Genomic DNA, 19,458 nt, shown 5'->3' on the forward strand with positions numbered 1-19,458 from the left:
TAAAAAAAAGTCCCAGTTTTAATGATCAAGTCAGATGTAACTATGCTAATTTTAGCCTTTATTGACTAAAAACTATGGTATACTTAGAGAATCTTAACAAGAGCTTATTTGACCATTGGGCAGCAACAGAGCGATTTGAGTCTGAGTCTGTTTACCAGGCAAATAATACCAGGTTGTAAACACACATGCATAGGTCTGTCTCTGTCAGGTACTACAGAATGGCTCTCTCTGCTCTACATTCATTCCCAATCATCTCCTCCCCTGCCTTCTCTACATAGAGGCTGAAAGCAAAATACTCTTTCCCAGACTCACTTGCTGTTAAGGGTAGCCTCTTGACACAGTACTGACCAGACATGTAGGTGAAAATCTCTGGGGAAGGGTTTCCTAGGAAAGAAGTGCTAAAACCTACTTTTGTCTTGGGTTCTAGGTCCCATTTTTAAAATTTAGACAGTGTACTTTTCACAACGCTTGTCCGAAGTTACTTGGAAGAAAAAAACCTTACATGATAGCTAAAGGCAAATCTCTACATTGACACCCAACATGTCTGTTCATGGGCTAATCTGTTGACCACCAGGAACAATATCCTGACAAGCTAGCACTGACTCCCCTTTTAGGTATGTGACAGAAGTATCCAGATGAGGACAAGGTTATCACCTCCTAGAACTGCAAACTATACAGCTATGCAGTTGATGCACTGCAGCTAGAGGACTTAGGTTCTAGAACTGACTACCATTAGCGTATGCTATAGCAGTGTCAAAAAGTAGCTGGTGAAAGAGCTGTCTCTTCAACAAATGGTGTTGGGACAACTGGATGCCCATATGCAAAAGAAAGAAGTTGGAGTCCTACCTCACACTATGCACAAAAATTAAATCAAAATGGGTCAATGACCTACTTTCAAGAGCTAAAACCGTAAAACACTTAGAACAGGAAAAAATCTTCATGACCTTGGATTTAGTAATGAACTCTTAGATATGACATCAAAAGCACAAGCAACAAAAGAAATTGTAAATAAAATGGACTCCCATCAAAATTAAAAACTTTTGTGCATCAAAGATCATCATCAAGAAAATAAAAGACAACCTACAGAATGGAAGAAACTAGATCCATGTGTCTAGTATCCATAATATATCAAGCACTCTTACAACTCAATGACAATCCAATTTAAAAAATGAGCAGAAGGCTCACAGATATTTTTCCAAAAAAGATACACAGTGGCCAAGCACATGAAAAGATGCTCAACACCCATTAGGGAAACACAAATAGAAACCACAATGAGGCACCACTTCACATCCATCAGAATGACTATAATTTTTAAAAACAGGAAATAAGCATTGGTGAGAATGTAGAGAAATCAGTCAGAACCCTCAAGCATTGTTGGTGGCAGCCTGAAAGTCTGACAGTTCCTCAGAATATTAAATATAAAATTACCATATGACCCAGTAGTTTCACCCTAATATATAGATACAAAAGAACTGGAAATTGGTATTCAAATAACATGTACACACACATTTATAGCAGCACTATTCACAATAGCAAAAAGGTGGGAACAGTCCAAGTACCCATCAACAGATGAATGGATAAATAAACCTGTGGTATATGAACATCATTTACCATATGTGGAGATGTGCCTCAACAACTTTATGCTAAGTGGAAAAAAAAGACAACAAAAAGACTAATTTGGGGACGTGGTAAATGGTACTAAAATGCCACTGTTCATTTCAAAATGGCTAATTTTATGTTACATGATTTCACTTCAATTTTTTTAAAGATAGGCTCCCTAGACTATATATAATTAGTAGAGGTCATTGACCTGCTGTAAAAGTATTGGAAATTTTCCTTTATTTTATGGTATAAAATAAGAACATAATTCTTCAGTAGCCTTTCTGGAGGATACCCAGTTTTCTGGTTTCTTCTTCTGTCCCTCTGCTTGCATTGAACATTTCTCCTTTTGTTCAATACCCACTAGAAGAGCGAATAGTAATTGCATAAGCTCTGGCAGAAAGAAATCAATTATTGAAATGCAGATTTTTTTTTAATCACTAAAAATGGGATTATCAGGGGTCTTAGCTTCATTTATACATACAATCTCATTACAGTTTGAAAAAGATAATAAAAGTCTAGCAGCTGGACTTATTTGTCTCAGAACTCTTGTGACAATTTTAACCAGTCTTGTAAAAGCCTGGAATGCCCGGTATTCAGATTTCACCATAGACTTTTATCCAAGTTCATTAGTTTCCTAGTGCTGCCATAACAAAATACCTCAGAGTGGCTTAAAGCATTGATTTCTTGTGACTTTTAGAGGCTAGAAATTTGAAATCACGGGCCATGTTCCTTCTGAAGTCTCTTAGGAAGAATTTGTCCTTGCTTCCTCCTGTTCTGGTGGCCCCAGGCAGTCCTTGACTTGTGGTAGATTAATCCTCATCTCTGCCTCCTTCTTCACAACTTGCTGGCTGTGTCTCTGTGTCTTCCCTTCTCATAAGGGTATGTCATGTGATTTAGAGCCCACCCTAAATCCAGAATGATCTCACCTTGAGATCCTTAACTAATTATATCTGCTGATTTTTTCCAGATGAGTTCACATTCTGACATTCTAGGGGAGCATGAATTTTGGGAGGACATTTATTCCAAGGGGAACTTCCTGACCCAGAAACTGAACCCAGGTCTCCCGCATTGCAGGCAGATACTTTACCAACTGAGCTATGTGGGAACTTCCATGGTGGCTCAGATAGTAAAGCGTTTGCCTACAATGTGGGAGACCTGGGTTCGATCCCTGGGTTGGGAAGATCCCCTGGAGAAAGAAATGGCAAACCACTCCAGTATTCTTGCCTGGAAAATCCCATGGACGGAGGAGCCTGGTAGGCTACATTCCCTGGGGTCACAAAGAGTCAGACACGACTGAGCGACTTGACTTTACTTTCATTCATCCCACTACTCTATGTAAGCAACCTAATTTCTCTTTTTGACACAGTAAGGTTTTTTCAAGATGCAAATTTAAATTTGGCTTGGTAAGATTAGAACCAAACTTCTGTGGAGAACTTTATTTAAAAAATAAATATTTAATCTTCAAAAGAAACGAAATCAAATCCCTAGAACTGAGTCCTCTACTTACTAAAACTGATGTACGTAAATAAGAAAAATGCCTTTTGACAGAAACAAAGCATGACAGATTGGTGCTATAGTATTTATAATTTATTACTTATGAAAATAACTTCAGCTTTCTCATCAAAATGACAATAAATCCTCTCCCAGAAGTCAGGGGCCTTGGCACAATTTTTACTAAGAAGAACCTTCTTTTAAAATTCCTAAACCATAATTTTTAACAGCTAAATTTAAAAAATTTGGATGGTGAAACTTTATAACTGTCTTCAAAATATACAGTGATATCTGTTATGTAGTCAGGTATCAATTGTTAATTGATAAGTATTATAATTATTTAATGTTCAGGTAATTTTATAAACAAGTTACTTAATTATAAGACAATGTTGGTAGATCATATATTTTTCAAAGTGTAAGACTATTCCTCACTTCATATAGTTTAAGATCTAGGGTAGATTTTTCCTACATTAGTGAAAATTGTATTATAAATTGTCAGGAATTCTTTCTAATGCACCTCCATATGAAAAAGTAGAAGTTATTTTTATTTTTTATATAAAATAGTGAGTATGAACCTAATGCAGAAATCTGATGTTAGACAATTCCTTTGGCAGAAAATGTTTAATTATAAACAGGTCTTAAACACATCCATAAGATCATGAAAAAGAAAGAAATATAACCCTGTTTTTCTTATTAACACCAAAAATATCATCTCAGTACATAGATTTAATAACATTTTTATACTATCAACAACCTGTAACACAAAATTCACTACAGTATGGCAAAAATAAAATTATTTTTAATTTAAAAGGGAGAAGAAACTTCCAGGTATATAAAATTTCACAGGTAAATGCCAATATACACTATATACACATTTCATGTTATATCATTCCAAAACTACATTAGTTGAACTTAAAAATGGCAGAACCCAAATTAGTGGGTGTGCAGTATTTATTGTAATTCAAAGACTTACACAGAATCAAGCTTTTACAACTCAGATCACAATTATACATAAATTATTTACACAAACATTAAAATAACTATTAAATATTGTTTGGGGGAAAAATGTAAGATTTTTCATATATTATGCAAATGTTAATTATTATCAAGAGGTTTTATAAATGTTTTTCTGTTTTGTTTTCTTTATAGAAGATTGATTTCCAAAAAAGTAAGGTGCTATTTTAGAATTTCTTACAAGTATATAACTAAATTCACATAGAAGGAAAAAACAGAATAAAAACAATAAAAACAGGAAAAAACAGGATAAAAACAGAAAACAGATATGAACGGTTAAAAGTTTCTTTCCAGTTACTTATATCTGAAATAAGACAATGACAGAAATTGGGTTTTTCAAATTCTGCTTGTTTTTCCCTTTAAATGTAGACCAAGTAGTATACAGAAGACTGTTTTTTTCCAGAATATAGTTTCTTTGAAAAAGGAACATATTTATAATGGAATTTCTATAAACACAGAAATGACAAATATTTCCAGAGCACTATCTTCAAATGGATTCTTAGTATAAAGATTAAGGGCTTTCTTTAAAAAACAATATAGAAATCTTGCTTCCATGCAAGTTTATTTATTTTTGCAGCTTGCAGGATCTTGGTTTGAACATGGACCCCAGTGGTAACGTGCCAAGTCATAACCAATGGAGAGCTAGGGAATTCCTGGGAGTTAAATTTTTAAAAACTTAACTTTACATCCACTGTTTCTCCCAGTGGAAATACCATGAATTTGCGAGCATATGTATTCACATTTTGTGTTATCTAAAAAGCTGGCAGATGATGCAGTAGTGGTGCAAATTCTTAGGAAAGAAAACAATCCCTATTGGTTTACTACCTAATTCCCAAGTAAATGGAATATACTAGCATTTCAAACTCACCTAGAACATAGGCTTCAGGAAAACGGTCTTGATGGCTTCCCTATAAATCCACTGCCTGTTATTATTCCACAAGCTCAAGATTACTTCTGAAAGCAATGGCCAAAATTGTCAATCTTTCAAATCACCTTTTAAAAAAACAACAAATCAGTAAAAACACACATCATTCATGCCTGGTATACACTGCATCAAGTTATTAGGAATGTCTCGTAGCTCAAATTCACATAGTCTGGAAAAAGGAAATGCAGTGTCTCTGCACACCATGCTGCAGAAAAACAAAACCAACTGACCAATCAAAAAAAAAAAACACCCAAATGGACCTTATATCTTCATTAGATGCTGGCCAAAACCACTTGAAAAGGTTGTTAAGTGGCAATTCTAAATGCTAAGGACCCTTGTAGGAAAAAATGTTATTTTTTTCCCAGGGAATGGAAATGTTTCATGGGGCATTCCTCAACCCACTGTTGGCATGATTGGAGAACTGGCTAAACACTTTAACACACATCTGCATTTACATGGTCTTCACTAATAATAACAGAAAACATTTCTGTTCCTCCCAAAGTGCTCTTCCTTCTGTAGACAATTCTATGCTAATTATTACTCAACACATCACTGAGAGCAAAACTGACAGTAATGCAAATACAACTGCAATTTAAGGAAACAAAGGAAATACGCAGGGAAGCTAAATGCTTGCACAAAAACATGTTCGCCTTTTTAAACAATGGTATGTGGGAAACTGAAAAAAAAAAAAAAAAAAAGGCAGACAAAAAGTACTTAAAGGTTTCAGTGCTTTCCCAATTACCATGACAATTTAGGGGTAAATGGTGCTTTCCTTTTACACTCCTACACTCCCATCTCTTGTTCTTTAGTGTCATAAGGCTACTTATTTGTTTGTCCAGATTTGTGTAGAGAGATTTGAAAGTAAGAAAAAACTAACTGGAAGCAACTTGAAGCTGCCTCTGATCAAAAGTCTGACTTCAAACAAGCTGGAACTTGAAAAGAACTTTTTATAGCATAATAAAATAAGACAGGTTTTTGTGCTTTATTTATTCATGGGTCTTTTCAGTTGAGAAAAATTTTTTTTCCTTCTGTTAATATTTTCAGATTATAATCACAAGGGTTGAGTAGTACACTTATGAAGGCTTTCAAGAAAATGTTTGGTTTGATTTTAAAGGAGAGGCTGCTGTTGATGGTAATTTGTTTGCTGCTGTGCAACGGAATGAGCTGGAACTGCCACTGGAAAGCCTGCCAACTGCGGCAAGTTGGAAGTAGTGTTCTGGTAAGATGACATATCCACAGACATCCCCATCTGCTGTGTGTAAGCAGCTGCACCAGGAGCTGATTGAAGGTTAGAGTTCTGGTTCATGTAAGTAGGATTGGAAACAGTGTCTTGTCCAGTACTGAAACAAAATTTTAAAAAGAAAACCATATTTACTTTGCATTGTCTGGGTTACAGTCGGAGATCAATCACTGTGACAAAATAAAAATGTCTTTTCCATATTTCTAAGTTTATATAGCTCTACGATTCTGATTATGATTTAACCACTCCAGCTATCCAACACTGTTAATGTAATTACCATATTTGGGAAGAAGGAAGTACTCCAAGTAAAATAAAATATAGGATTATAAGGCCTATCTAATTTTGTTTTCCCCAAAATCTCTCACAGAAACATTTGGAAATCCTCCGAGGAGACGCAGATTGCTTCGGCCCCTGGTGTCCTTGACCAGCTGTGGTGAGAACAGAACCCCAGCTCAAGCACACCCTTGGCCCGTTCTCCCCTGTCCCCCTTCTCTCAGTCAGCACAGCGGAGACTGTGTTTCCTTACCTACCCTTTACACTTTCCTCTGTAGCACCCTTTCCAAGCTGCCCCTGGTAGCTTAACCTGAATCCCTACATAAGAATAATACAAGCAGGGAGAATGTGGAATCCACAGAGGACCAGAGTCTACCCTCAACAGACTATATTAACACTATGCAAAAACAAAACAAAAAAATCCCAAATCCCTACTAGGTTGAAAATCACACCAAACTGCAGGACATCTATTTGTTCCTATAATTACTATAGTGTAGCTTTTATTTTTTATTTATTTACTTATTTGGCTGCATCAAGCCTTAGTTGTGGCACACAGGCTAAGCTGCCCCATGGCATGTGGGATCTTAGTTTCCCCGACCAGGGATCGAACTCATGTCACCTGCATTGGAAGGCGGATTCTCAACCACTGGACCACAGTCAAGTCCCAACATAATGTAACTTTTAAAAGGGGCTTCCCCAGTGGCTATAATTTTTAATTGCACCAAATATACCGCTTCAACACAGGAAGATTTAATGTCTATACTCCTTTATAGTTTTTCTCTCTGTAATTCCTAATGTCACTCAGGATAACAAAATTTTTACATTTTAACTAAGTTAAATACCAGTATGAACAGATTTAATTACCAGATCATATCTAAAATTTATACTCATGGAATTTAAGAGTGGGAAGAGACTTTCGAGATCATTACATATGACTGTACTAAATAGACATTTTGTGTTGTTAAGCAAAGTTAACAGAAGGCAAGATTCAAACATGGTATTCAAAATAGAAGTGAAGAGTATAAAAACATCAGACGACAAATTCCACAGCTGAAACATACTTCTTTTAAGAGTCAAAACAGCAAAGGGTTTTGCTTTTTAGGAATACACATCCTAAAATGTGTCTGAGGCCACTTTGTTGTTGTTCAGTCACTCGGTCATGTCGACTCTTTTGCGACCCCATGGACTATAGCCCGCCAGGCTCCTCTGTCCATGGGATTTCCCAGGCAGGAACACTGGAGTGGGCTGCCACTTCTGTCTTCACTGAGACTACTAATTATAGCATCGTGTTAAGTATATCGTTGGCTTAGCTTCTGTAAGGGAAGTGACAGTGAAAGTGAAGTCGCTCAGTCATGTCCGACTCTTTGCGGCCCCATGGACTGTAGATTACCAGCCTCCTCCATCCATGGGATTTTCCAGGCAAGAGTACTGGAGTGGCTTGCTATTTCCTTTTCCAAGTTAGCTGTATTTTTTCCCAGGGACCCAGACTATAATCCATGTCTGGGCACCATCTCAGTATGGGTAGCAAAGCTAAGATAGCACCATTCCTATCTCATGGGATCTTGAATGAGCACTTCTAAAACTTCATCTCAACAGCAAAAGAGGGCACTATTATTATAAAGAAAAGGGTCTAATTACGCTCATTCTGAACATCTGTGAAAATTTAATGTATATAATTACAAAATTAACATAGCTCCCAAAAACTTACCTTAAGTACGGAGTTTGAGCAGTCTGTGTTGTCACTGAGGAATTCACAGTTGGAGGCAGAGATCTCAGTGGACCAATCTGATCCGGTCCTAGGCTGTAGCTTTGGGCAACAGTGACTTGGTGAATACTTTGACCCATATAGTTTCCACCATGTGGTTGAACTGGGTATGTCTGTTAACCAAGGAGAAAAGGTTGACTCACTGATTTCCCAAACTACTGTCTAGCAATACATTAAAACTTTAAAAGACTTAAATGAAATAAAATGTTATAGTTCTTGGAGAGCAATCTGATTTCACCAATTTGTCCACCCTGGTATAAAACATGAAGCGCTTCCACATCACAGTGCCAAATCCATGGAAGTTTATGATTTACTTGCTCATTCTTTTATTTTGCAGTGGGATGAAAGGAAGGGAGGTGGTGTATTTTTAAGCAGCAGGTTGGAACTCATCTAGGCTGTCTATTACTAGGTAACATGTCTTGCTGTCGAGCCACAGAAGACTATATACTCCCTTCAAGTCAGCACAGTATCACTTCAAGTCACCATGAGAGAGATGACTTTCTTCACCCCTATCTCAGGGTGCCTTATTCAACTTCTTAAGAATGAAACTTAAAAGAATAAGTTGAAGGATAAGTGGTATCAAGGCAGGGTGCAGGCCCTCTGTGGCAATGCCTCCTTCATCCCCCCTGCAGGACAGATAGGACAAAAGGAGAGAAGAATTCTGAGTAAAGGAGATGTGCCCTCAAGAACTAGCAACATGGTCTAAGTCTCTTTGGATATTTCTATGTATGTGTGCCCTACTTAATTTCCAGGGTAACATCTCTTTCAGGACAGGATCTACAACCTGCTAACAAAATAGAACATTCAAAATAATTGCATGTTTAACAAGTATCATACAGTAACTATCATCACACCAGTTTTAAACTATTTTTAAAGCAAAGACCAATAACATGAAAATTTAGAATTCTAGAAATGCCAAATCAACTACTACACTGACAACTATAATCATGGGAAGTCCCTGGCAGTCCAATGGTTAGGGGGCTTCCCTGAGAGCCCAGTTAGTAATGCAGGAGACCCCAGTCCAATTCCTGGGTCAGGAAGATCTGCTGGAGAAGGGACAGGCTACCCACTTCAGTATTCTTGGGCTTCCCTGGTGGCTCAGCTGGTGAAGTATCCACCTGCAATGTGGGAGACCTGGGTTCGATCCCTGGGTTGGGAAGATCCCCTGGAGAAGGGAAAAGTTACCCACTCCAGTATTCTGGCCTGGAGAATTCCATGGACTGTATAGTCCATGGGGTTGTAAAGAGTTGGACATGACTGAGTGACTTTCACTTTCTTTCCAGTGGTTAGGACTCCATATTTTCATTGCTGAAGGGGGTCTGATCCTTGGTTGGGGAACTAAGCTGTGTGGTGCAACCAAATATTTTAAAAGGAAAAAAAAAATCATACTACCTCCTTAGCAGACACACACAGCCCACTGACAACAGGCTAAGATAGTGGGAGTGGACCTCTTCTGCACGTCAGGACTCCTAAATGGCCTTCACAGATGCAGCGAATGGTGTGTTACTCTAACTTCTTCTAGTATGAACTTCTCTTTTTCAAATTAGAATAGGAACTTCAAATATTTCAAGTGTTATTATGCGTGAATAGTGTAGATAACATTCTATGAAGAATCAAACTAGACAGAATGCTAACTTTTTAAAGGAATAAGTTGTGCTGAGCGAAACATGGATTGTAAACAGTATGCATGACACAGGAAGGACAAATAACCCTTTTCAGACACACAAAGGAGTAAATACAACATCTAGTCCTATAACACAATGGCACAGACTTTTTGTTTCATGTTCACAGCAGCAGCAGATAAATAGAAATAATACTGAATAAACTCCAGCTGTCTTTTGCATCCAGAAGTCCTTTCTACCCTCACATGTAATGACTCTCATCATTTTCAGAAGTTCGGGGAACAGCATATTTGATAAATGCATCTTGTCTGATGTGACAGTTACCATAGTAACTATTCTTTTTTTACTTAACAATTATGTTGTGTCAAGTCACCTAGATTATGCATCCATATTCTGTTTCTCCTTGGTGTCTCCTTCACACACTCCTTTACCTACCAGTTTTCATACATTCACATGAAATCTGTTCATCCAAGCTCATTCTGAATTCAATTGCTAACTGGCTGAAATTTGAAAAAGGCTTCAGAATACTGGATACAGAGAAATATAATATTCACTTCAGCTGGGAAGCGCAGAAAAGGTGTAAAAAGCCCTGGAAAAGATGTTCATGAAAGGCTCATGGAACCTGTATGTATAGACCTGCATCATATCCTCATCATGTGTGGATTTTTACCAGTGTAAGCCATACATCTGAGAAAATATAAAGCATGATCTGAGAACAGAATACATTCTTTAGGCCTTTTTAATAATCACAGAAGTTAAAGAAATCTTAACAGAAATTTAAAATAAATGTTAGGTTTTGCTTGCTGGGCAACAGGAACAGCATCAGTACCTCATCTGGAAGATTCCTGACATGCCAGGCTCTGTCCTAAATCAAAGGATTTATACTTACAAAACCTTCTGAAGAACAGAACTCCCCTCATATATTTAATGGTCTCTTCATTATGTTATAAATGAACTAAAACATATTTGTGAAATATGAGTGTCTAATTGTCCTGGTGAACACTTAACTGTTTATCTAACATTTTTCTGACAAAGATGGATTTTATAATGTTATTCATGGACCACAGAAATTTTAATACTATGCTTTTAATTTAAAACTTTTTTTAAATTTTGAAAAATGTTCTCAAAAGATATGCTCACCTGAATTGGAACTCCAGCTGATGAAGTTGGGTAATGTGCTGGATGGTGGATCTTTGAATAGACTGAATATACTGGCGCTTCATTCATCAACTTATTATAAAGTTCCAGAGCTTCTAAGACTTTTACATTCAATTCAGACAATTCTGAATGCTTCCTGATATAGAAGAAAAGTTCTTTAATACTTTTCAAAGTTTTTAAGCATTTAAGCATATTTTTAGCAACATACCAGACTAATGAAAAGAAGGGCTTCCCTGTGGCTGAGATGGTAAAGCGTCTGCCTGCAATGCGGGAGAGACCTGGGTTCAATGCCTGGGTCAGGAAGATCCCCTGGAGAAGGAAATGGCAACCCACTCCAGTACTCTTGCCTGAAAAACTCCATGGACTGTCGCCTGAGGAGCCTGGTAAGCGACAGTCCGTGGAGTTGCAGAGTCGGACATGACTGAGCAACTTCACTTTTCACTTGGCAACATAAATTAATTTTTAAAATTTACATTTTCTATTCATATTTTTAAAAGATTCTACTATGAAAGAATATTCAAACACGGAAAACAGGAGGAGGAATTATTTACTTCATGTAATGACTAGGCTGATATAACTTCATAATACTAGGGGAATTCCTTTCCACAGCTCATAAAATGCAACCAATTCATAATTTTGGTGCTAGGAGAACTTTTTTCTTATGTTACAGGTTTCTGTTAAAAATTCAATTACAAACAAGAGTAATTTTTGAATTTAGGAAGAGTCCAAGTCTTAATTAAAAATCTTAGTAGAAAAAGAAAGTGCTCAGGCAAGGCCCAGAGCCAGGTGTGAGATACAATATGACTGAGATATAAGCACATTCACAAACAAAACGACACATTTTTATTTGCTTGCACTCATGAAAGGCTCAACTAAAAAAAATTAATAATTATCCTTGAAAATGCAAATTAAAAAATGTATACATGAACTAGTCTCTACAGCTTGTTCATTGGTTTCTTTTGAAAGTGAGTGAATATAGGTCCAAATAATATTTTCAAGTTTGCATCTTCAAATTTGCCCAGGGAATTCCAAAGCCAGTCCTTTCAACTCAGTACAGTTTTGCTATCATTCTGGGGTAATAAAGAACTCCCTTTATAACTGACAAGTTCATAAAAGTTAAGTGGTCACTTAATCTGGCCTAAAGCACCCGCAAATCTGTTTATTAATGTAGCTTTTAAAATACAGAGAGATTCAAGAGACAAGAAGCAAAGCGAGCAGCCAGACACAGGGCTACCCAATATATGACCTCGACTGAATCCTACCAGGACTTGTCACCTTTCCTCTATCAGAGACTGTTATGTCTGAAACAAAAAGTGGTGTTTGCTCTCTTGCATGTGTGACTGTATCAAGAAGGCTGAACTCTACTTTCAGAAATATTGGTTGTAAATTGCACAGAAGTTTCAGAAATGAGCGTCCATGCTAACAGATGTGTCACTAAGAACCATAGGCTCTAAGAACCAGAGTCCATATAAGCCAGTATTATACTAATGAAACACCAGAAGAACACTGAAGGGCAGGTTGAATGCACACTTGAGATCACCTTCAAGGATTTGAGACACAATCCCAAAGCAGTAACAAATTTTTACTAAACTGTGCCTGACACTATCCTGGGAAAGAGAAATTAGGCAAAAGTATCATTCTCTCCTTCAGAAAGACTTGCAGTCTGTTAGGAAGACAAGGCCTGAAAAATAGTAAATGATATAAGATAGCACATAACCAAATGCAAAATTCAGTGAAATAGGTAGGGGACCGAAGAGTTTAGAAGAGGGGATTAATGTGATTGTCAAGGCTTTATGGAGAAGCCAGGACTTAAGCTGGTATTCCAGGAAGGATGGAAAGGTCAAACAAAAAAGGAAGACCAAGTCAGGTCAGTGGGACAGTGTAAATCAAGGCAATTGAAACAAACAAGAAGGATACACAAGGGAAGAGTGAAAAGGTGGTAGAAAAGGCACTTTGATAGAGGTGGTAAAAAATGGTTTTGGGAAGGCAGTAGAAAAGAATGTCAGAACAGCCTGAAACATAGTTAAGCTCAGGCTATGGATCTTTCTTCAATAACTCTATCTACACCTTTTTTTGAAGTCAATTTACATGTTTACCCAATATAATTTGCTAGTAGGATAAATGCTACAAAATTTCATTCTGTAATGACAGAAATGAAAGCTAAAATTTAATATTCTGACAGTAAAGTTATTTTTCTTCTTAGGAAAAGCAAACTAATGGTGATCCATTCAAGGAAAGAAACAGTATTGTATTCATGTCTGAATGCTCAACAAGGGTAAACAGTCAATAAAAATTTGCTGAAGAATAACAAGCATTTTCCAAAACAGGAGCTGCATCTGCAGTCAGTGGGCATGAAACAGAAAATGCCAGCTGGCCTATTCAGAGACTGAAATTAAAGAGAGAGCTGGTTAACAGGTGAGCTTTCGCTCAAAAAAGTAATATCATAAGAATATCTTCAGAGGAAAATAATTTTAAAAATAAAGTGATTATTTGTTTTCCTCTGAAAATATTCTTTATTGACAAAAATAAAATTATACTATAATCTCTTTGGCTTTTTTCACTACATGTCAATAGATGTTTATCAATGATAACACTTTTTACTGTAGAATGTGTGGATGTATAATTTTTTTAAAACCAATCTCACACTGAAAGACATTTTAGTTACTTTCAAGTTTGTTATTATAAATAACACTGTGAAGAACACCCAAAGAGCTAAATCTGCATATATCCCTATGTATTTAGTATGGGCATGAAACTGCTGAGTTAAAAGATTTTTAGTCTTTAGAAAGGTTTATAATAAAAAAAAAAAAAAAAAGAAAGAAAGAAAGGTTTACAATAATTGCAGCCCTAACCACACCTAGGAGAAGGCAATGGCAACCTACTCTAGTACTCTTGCCTGGAAAATCCCATGTACGGAGGAGCTTGGTAGGCTGCAGTTGCTCAGAGTTGGACACGACTGAGCGACCACTTTCACTTTTCACTTTCATGCATTGGAGAAGGAAATGGCAACCCACTCCCGTGTTCTTGCCTGGAGAATCCCAGGGATGGGGAAGCCTGGTGGGCTGCGTCTATGGGATTGCACAGAGTCGGACAAGACTGAAGTGACTTAGCAGCAGCAGCAGCAGCAACCACACCTAAGATAATACCATTTTCTTTTTAAAAAATAATTTTATTTATGTATTTCTTTGGCTGCACTGGGTCTTCACTACTGTGTGGGCAGGCTTTTCTCTAGTTGTGGTAAATGGGGGCTAGCTGCGGTGCACGGGCTTCTCATTACGGCGGCTTCTCTTGTTTCTGAGCACAAGCTCGAGGGGGTTCAGGCTTCAGCAGCTGCAGCATGTGGGCTCAGCAGTTGCAGTTCCCTGGCTCTAGAGCACAGGCTCGGTAGTTGTGGTACACAGGCTCAGTTGTTCCATGGCACGTGGGATCTTCCCAGACCTGGAATCAAACTGTGTCTTGTGCATTAACAAGCAGATTCTTTAGCACTGAGCGACCAGGGAAGCCGTCTTTTTAATCTTTTCCATTTTATTATTTACTAACCATTAACATACCTGCACTGAAACCAAAATAACAGAGTAACAGTAGATACTCCATGCTTTCTCCAAAATAAGACCAAAAAATATGATGAAACTGACACAATTTACTGAGACAGGGATTTATTTTTCATTTCTATAAAATACAACAACTTTATTAAAAAAAAAAAAGTCCTAGGGAACAAAGATTATAATCCTCAGTGACTAGAAAAAACCTTGCTATCTACTTTTCTCTGGTAAAGGCAGATAAGAAGCAAAGTAGCTCCTGTTCTTCCTATGTTGTTTTATACCCAAGTTCAGTAAATATATACTAGAAAGGGATGATTGTGGACACTAAAGCCTTCTTCCTTGTCTGCCATTCACCATGGCTGCCCTCCTCTGACTTAAGATATAAAGCTCTGAGGAATAAGAGAAGGGGCAAAACTAAGTTAAAAGCTCAAAACCTTGACAGTCTGACCTTCAGTGCTGCTATCTCTAAGGAAGAGCAAGACTCCATGGGATAATGAAACGAAAAGGACAACAGAAATATCGAAATACAAGGAAGAAATATGAGAAGAGAAAGTGTGTAAATCGGATTTAGAGTAAAAGAAGAAATTTCACTGGAAAGTTTTACAAATACAACTTTTCATTATATAATAAAACAGTGCTTGCCTATGATTCCTGTTCTCATTTTGTGCTCTATTCAAATTTACTCTTCATTATTCATTATCCCTCAACTCCAGACCAGGTACAAAAATGAAAATAGGAGTCCATCATTCTACATATAAGACATTGCCATGAAAAAAGCTATTATCGAAATCAGAAGTACCATTCTATTAGTCTGTACGGGTTTTTAGAAACAGAAACAATTTCAAGAGACTGAACAGTTCCACAAAAACTTCCCAGCTTAAAGTTCTGCCAAAACAAGTCAACATAAGAAAACTATACTCGTCATTTCCTGCATGAAGAATCTCACCTATCAATCTCTTCAAGTTTTTCATCTATCATTGGACCCATCTGTTGGCAGATATCTGTAAACACAAAAATATTTAAAAATCTTGAAACTAAAAAACCAGTTTAAGTCGATTTCAACAATTTTTAACAACAGAGCACCAATATGTAACACCATCTAAAATATAAAGAGAATTAAGTTATGCTAGAGAAAGGACTGTAATAGACCAAACAGTAATACTATTCAACACCGATATTAATACCATGTGACAAAGGCAAAGTAAAAATCAGAACAGAAATCCCACCATGTTCTTTCAAAGTACTACTTTATAGACTGAAATTTGGAGTTATCTCAAAAACCTTAAAAATACTTAGAAAACTATTATCAGTTACAATAATATGAACTTGTCACAATATATAAAATAATTACATACAGATTAGATATGAAAATTTTTCATTTATTTAAACCATTTCAATATAAGTTTTATATCTCCAAATGTAAACATTGATACAGTAGCACAATATTCTATATTAATAACCAGATTTTCCTCTATGAAAAATTTAATAAAATTATACAAGACTTCTGGGAGAAACATCAATAACCTCAGATATGCAGATGACACCACCCTCATGGCAGAAAGCAAAGAACTTAAAAAGCCTCTTGATGAAAATGAAAGAGAGTGAAAAAGTTGGCTTAAAACTCAACATTCAGAAAACTAAGATCATGGCATCCAGTCCAATCACATCATAGCAAATAGATGGTGAAACAATGGAAACAGTGAAAGACTATTTTGGGGGGCTCCAAAATCACTTCAGATGGTGACTGCAGCCATGAAATTAAAAGATGGTTGCTCCTTGGAAGAAAAGCTATGACCAACCTAGACAGCATATTAAAAAGCAGAGACATTACTTTGCCAACAAAGGTCCATCTAGTCAAAGCTGTGGTTTTTCTAGTAGTCATGTATGGATGTGAGAGTTGGAGTATAAAGAAAACTGAGCACCGAAGAACTGATGCTTTTGAACTGTGGTGTTGGAGAAGACTCTTGAGAGTCCCTTGGACTGCAAGGAGATCCAACCAGTCCATCCAAAAGGAAATCAGTCCTGAATATTCATTGGAAGGATTGATGCTGAAGCTGAAACTCCAATACTTTGGCCACCTGATGAGAAGAACTGACTCATTTGAAAGACTCTGATGCTGGGAAAGATTGAAGGTGGGAGAAGGGGACGACAAAGGATAAGATGGTTGGATAGCACCACTGACTCGATGGACATGAGTCTGAGTAAGCTCCAGGAGTTGGTGATTGACAGGGAAGCCTGGTGTGCTGCAGTTCATGGGGTGGCAAAGAATCAGACACAACTGAGCGACTGAACTGAACTGATACATTTATACCAGAGATTTTTCTCCCAATGGATTTTTTAAAAAGGCACAAAAACATCTATTTTAATTGCTTCAAATTTCTTTGAGAGTAAAAAGACACATCAGCATGTATCAAATACCCCTACATTACAAAGTAAACATAGATCATGTATAATTTTGACCTTTAAAATTCTTTTACAAGAGAATTAGAAGAGGAATAAGAATTTCCAACATTTTGACTCAGTTACTTTATGATGCTATTTCTAATTCTGTCCTTTTTTGAACTGCAAATTTCATGAGTGGGCTTACAGAAAAGTAAAGACTTCCCCAATGAACAGGATAGGCAGGTTGTAACATCTTCCAAGTCATATACTATTTTACTACACTAGTCTACTTCCCACCAAAGATTTCTAATCTCTGGAAGCAACTCGAGGCAGAAAAAATTTAAGACATTATAACTTGCTAAAACATGAAATGACATTAAGGTAATCCCTAATATTCACTGAGTACCTTCTAAGTCCAAGAGGTCTTGGGAGTCTGGTTTTGAATCTGTTGGATCTATACTCTGCAGTACCTGCAGGGCTCTATCCATCTTATCCTAAAAAAGTAACAGGACACTTTATGAAGAGTTTTAATTTCAATGACTATAAAAATTTATTTTCAAGCATTCTCAAGAATAACACATTTTAAAAGTCTTAACAGTTTAACCATTAAACAAAAGAATGACTCTACCTCATCTATATAAACAGGCTCAGGCTCTGATTTCTTAATTTCCTCCTCCTCATCATCAATTATATTCAATTTGTCCACAGCTGCTATGGAAACAAAGTAAACTTTAAGTTCCTCAGTATTCACTTTGGTAGTTTAGTCATTAATTTATAAATAGCCTGTGATTATGCATAAGGAAAAAAAAAGGAAACTCTAAATAACATTTCATAATCAATATAATCATATTTCATAATCAATATATGTTATTACATATTACATTGATTCATGCCACAACTATCTACTTAGCCCTTACTATATGATAAGTATTGTTTGAGGCATTGAAAATACACTAGTGAATAAAACAAACAGGAATCCTTACCCTGATATAACTTACATTCTAGTGGAAGAAGTAAGCAATATTAACAGAAACTGTCATTACAGGTACCTTCCTAAAACTGAGTGTTATTACTAGGGTGAAAATATATACACGAGAGTAGAGTATTATCTAATTAGCTAATTTCAGAGTTAAATATATGAACTACACTCTTTCCTGCTATAAAAAATTATTTTCTACATGTAAAAAAATAAAAAAAGAGACCTGATTTCAACCTGATAATAGTTACAGCAACACAAAACAAAAACTTTTCTTAGAAAAGAGAAGGTTGTAAAATAACTTAAAAATATATATATAGAAAATTATTTAAATGCTCACTGGAGAACTGCCACATTGTACTATATTAAAATTTGAATTTAAAATTATAATCAAAAACTATATAACCAAAGAAGTTTTAAGTCCCAACAGTTATTTCAAGTATTTAGTTAACTTTCAAGTATGCCCTAAGAAGCAGAGCTCAGCATAACACAAGGATTTACTGAAAATCCAGGGTATTTTTTACTTTTAAAAATAGAAGCTCAATTTCTCCAGCCTATAGTGAATTCTACGGCATTCCTTGAGCACGGTCTATCAAGCTATTAAACCTAGTGTCTCCAGTGTTCAGATCAACTTAAGAGTCAGAATGGAGGCAAAAGAAGTATTGAGTGGCAGAGTGCGCAGTATTCATCTCTCTGAATTTTAATTGAATGCATCATTCAATCTATACAAAGATGATGTTACACATGCTATAGAGCTTTCAGTTTAAGTTCTCTACAACTATAAAGATTAGAAGCAGTATGTTCAGCAGCTATGTCAGTACAAGTACATTCTAATGGCAGAGTAGCGACTTTAGAATCCTGGCTCTACCACCTACTAGCCAAATAACCTGCCTCAGTTTTTTTTATCTATAAAATGGGATATCAAAAGTACCTATCTCACAGACTTAAGAAGATTGAATAGTGCAAGCAGAGGACTTTGCATAACACCTGATAAGCGAGTGCTTAAACACCACTGAGCAATTTTATTTTTGACCCTCACCATCATTAGTATTATTACCAGTTGTTCTGCACACTCAGCACCACCACCCTGCCCCCCAACTCCCTGCTTGCCTAACAAATGGACGCTTTCTTGGCATCGCTGGCAGCAGCTGTGTGGAACTGTCTGTGGCTGCAAAACTGAGGGAAGTTCAGAAGATGTGAACTAGGAACCTACTGTCTTGATTACATTACTTTGTTATTGTTCTGAGTTCCCCGGGACCAAATCAATGTAAGCAAAAATCTACAATTTAGGAGTACTCCTAACCCCTGTAATCACACTCAGCACTTGTCAATGGACCCCCCAACCTGCCTGCTTTGATACTGTGCTTCAATGATGAGTAAAACATTTTTTGAACTAGATAAATGCAAACGGCCTCTTAAACCATCATTACACTGATTTAAATATTTACATGGTCAAGCACAGCTTACT

General features: G+C 36.6%; 1 protein-coding gene across 4 annotated transcripts in view; it reads right to left on the reverse strand.

Annotated features, from left to right (window-relative positions):
- Positions 1-4,793: 4,793 nt before the first annotated feature.
- The window catches only part of STAM2 (signal transducing adaptor molecule 2), a 50,035-nt gene continuing 35,370 nt past the window's right edge, over positions 4,794-19,458 (reverse strand). For 2 of the 4 annotated variants that reach the window (XM_040229079.1, XM_040229076.1), the window contains 6 exons: positions 17,643-17,722; positions 17,421-17,508; positions 15,579-15,633; positions 11,073-11,226; positions 8,254-8,423; positions 4,794-6,372 (listed from right to left, as the gene is read on the reverse strand). In XM_040229079.1, coding sequence (XP_040085013.1) covers positions 6,141-6,372; positions 8,254-8,423; positions 11,073-11,226; positions 15,579-15,633; positions 17,421-17,508; positions 17,643-17,722 — 779 coding nt within the window. In that variant the 3' untranslated portion in view covers positions 4,794-6,140. Of the gene's footprint in view, positions 6,373-8,253; positions 8,424-11,072; positions 11,227-15,578; positions 15,634-17,420; positions 17,509-17,642; positions 17,726-19,458 lie in introns of all 4 variants that reach the window. The other 2 variants (XM_040229077.1, XM_040229075.1) reach the window with 1 other exon arrangement.

The sequence above is a fragment of the Oryx dammah genome, unplaced genomic scaffold (assembly GCF_014754425.2).
Source record: "Oryx dammah isolate SB20612 unplaced genomic scaffold, SCBI_Odam_1.1 HiC_scaffold_27, whole genome shotgun sequence".
Lineage (NCBI taxonomy): Eukaryota > Metazoa > Chordata > Mammalia > Artiodactyla > Bovidae > Oryx > Oryx dammah.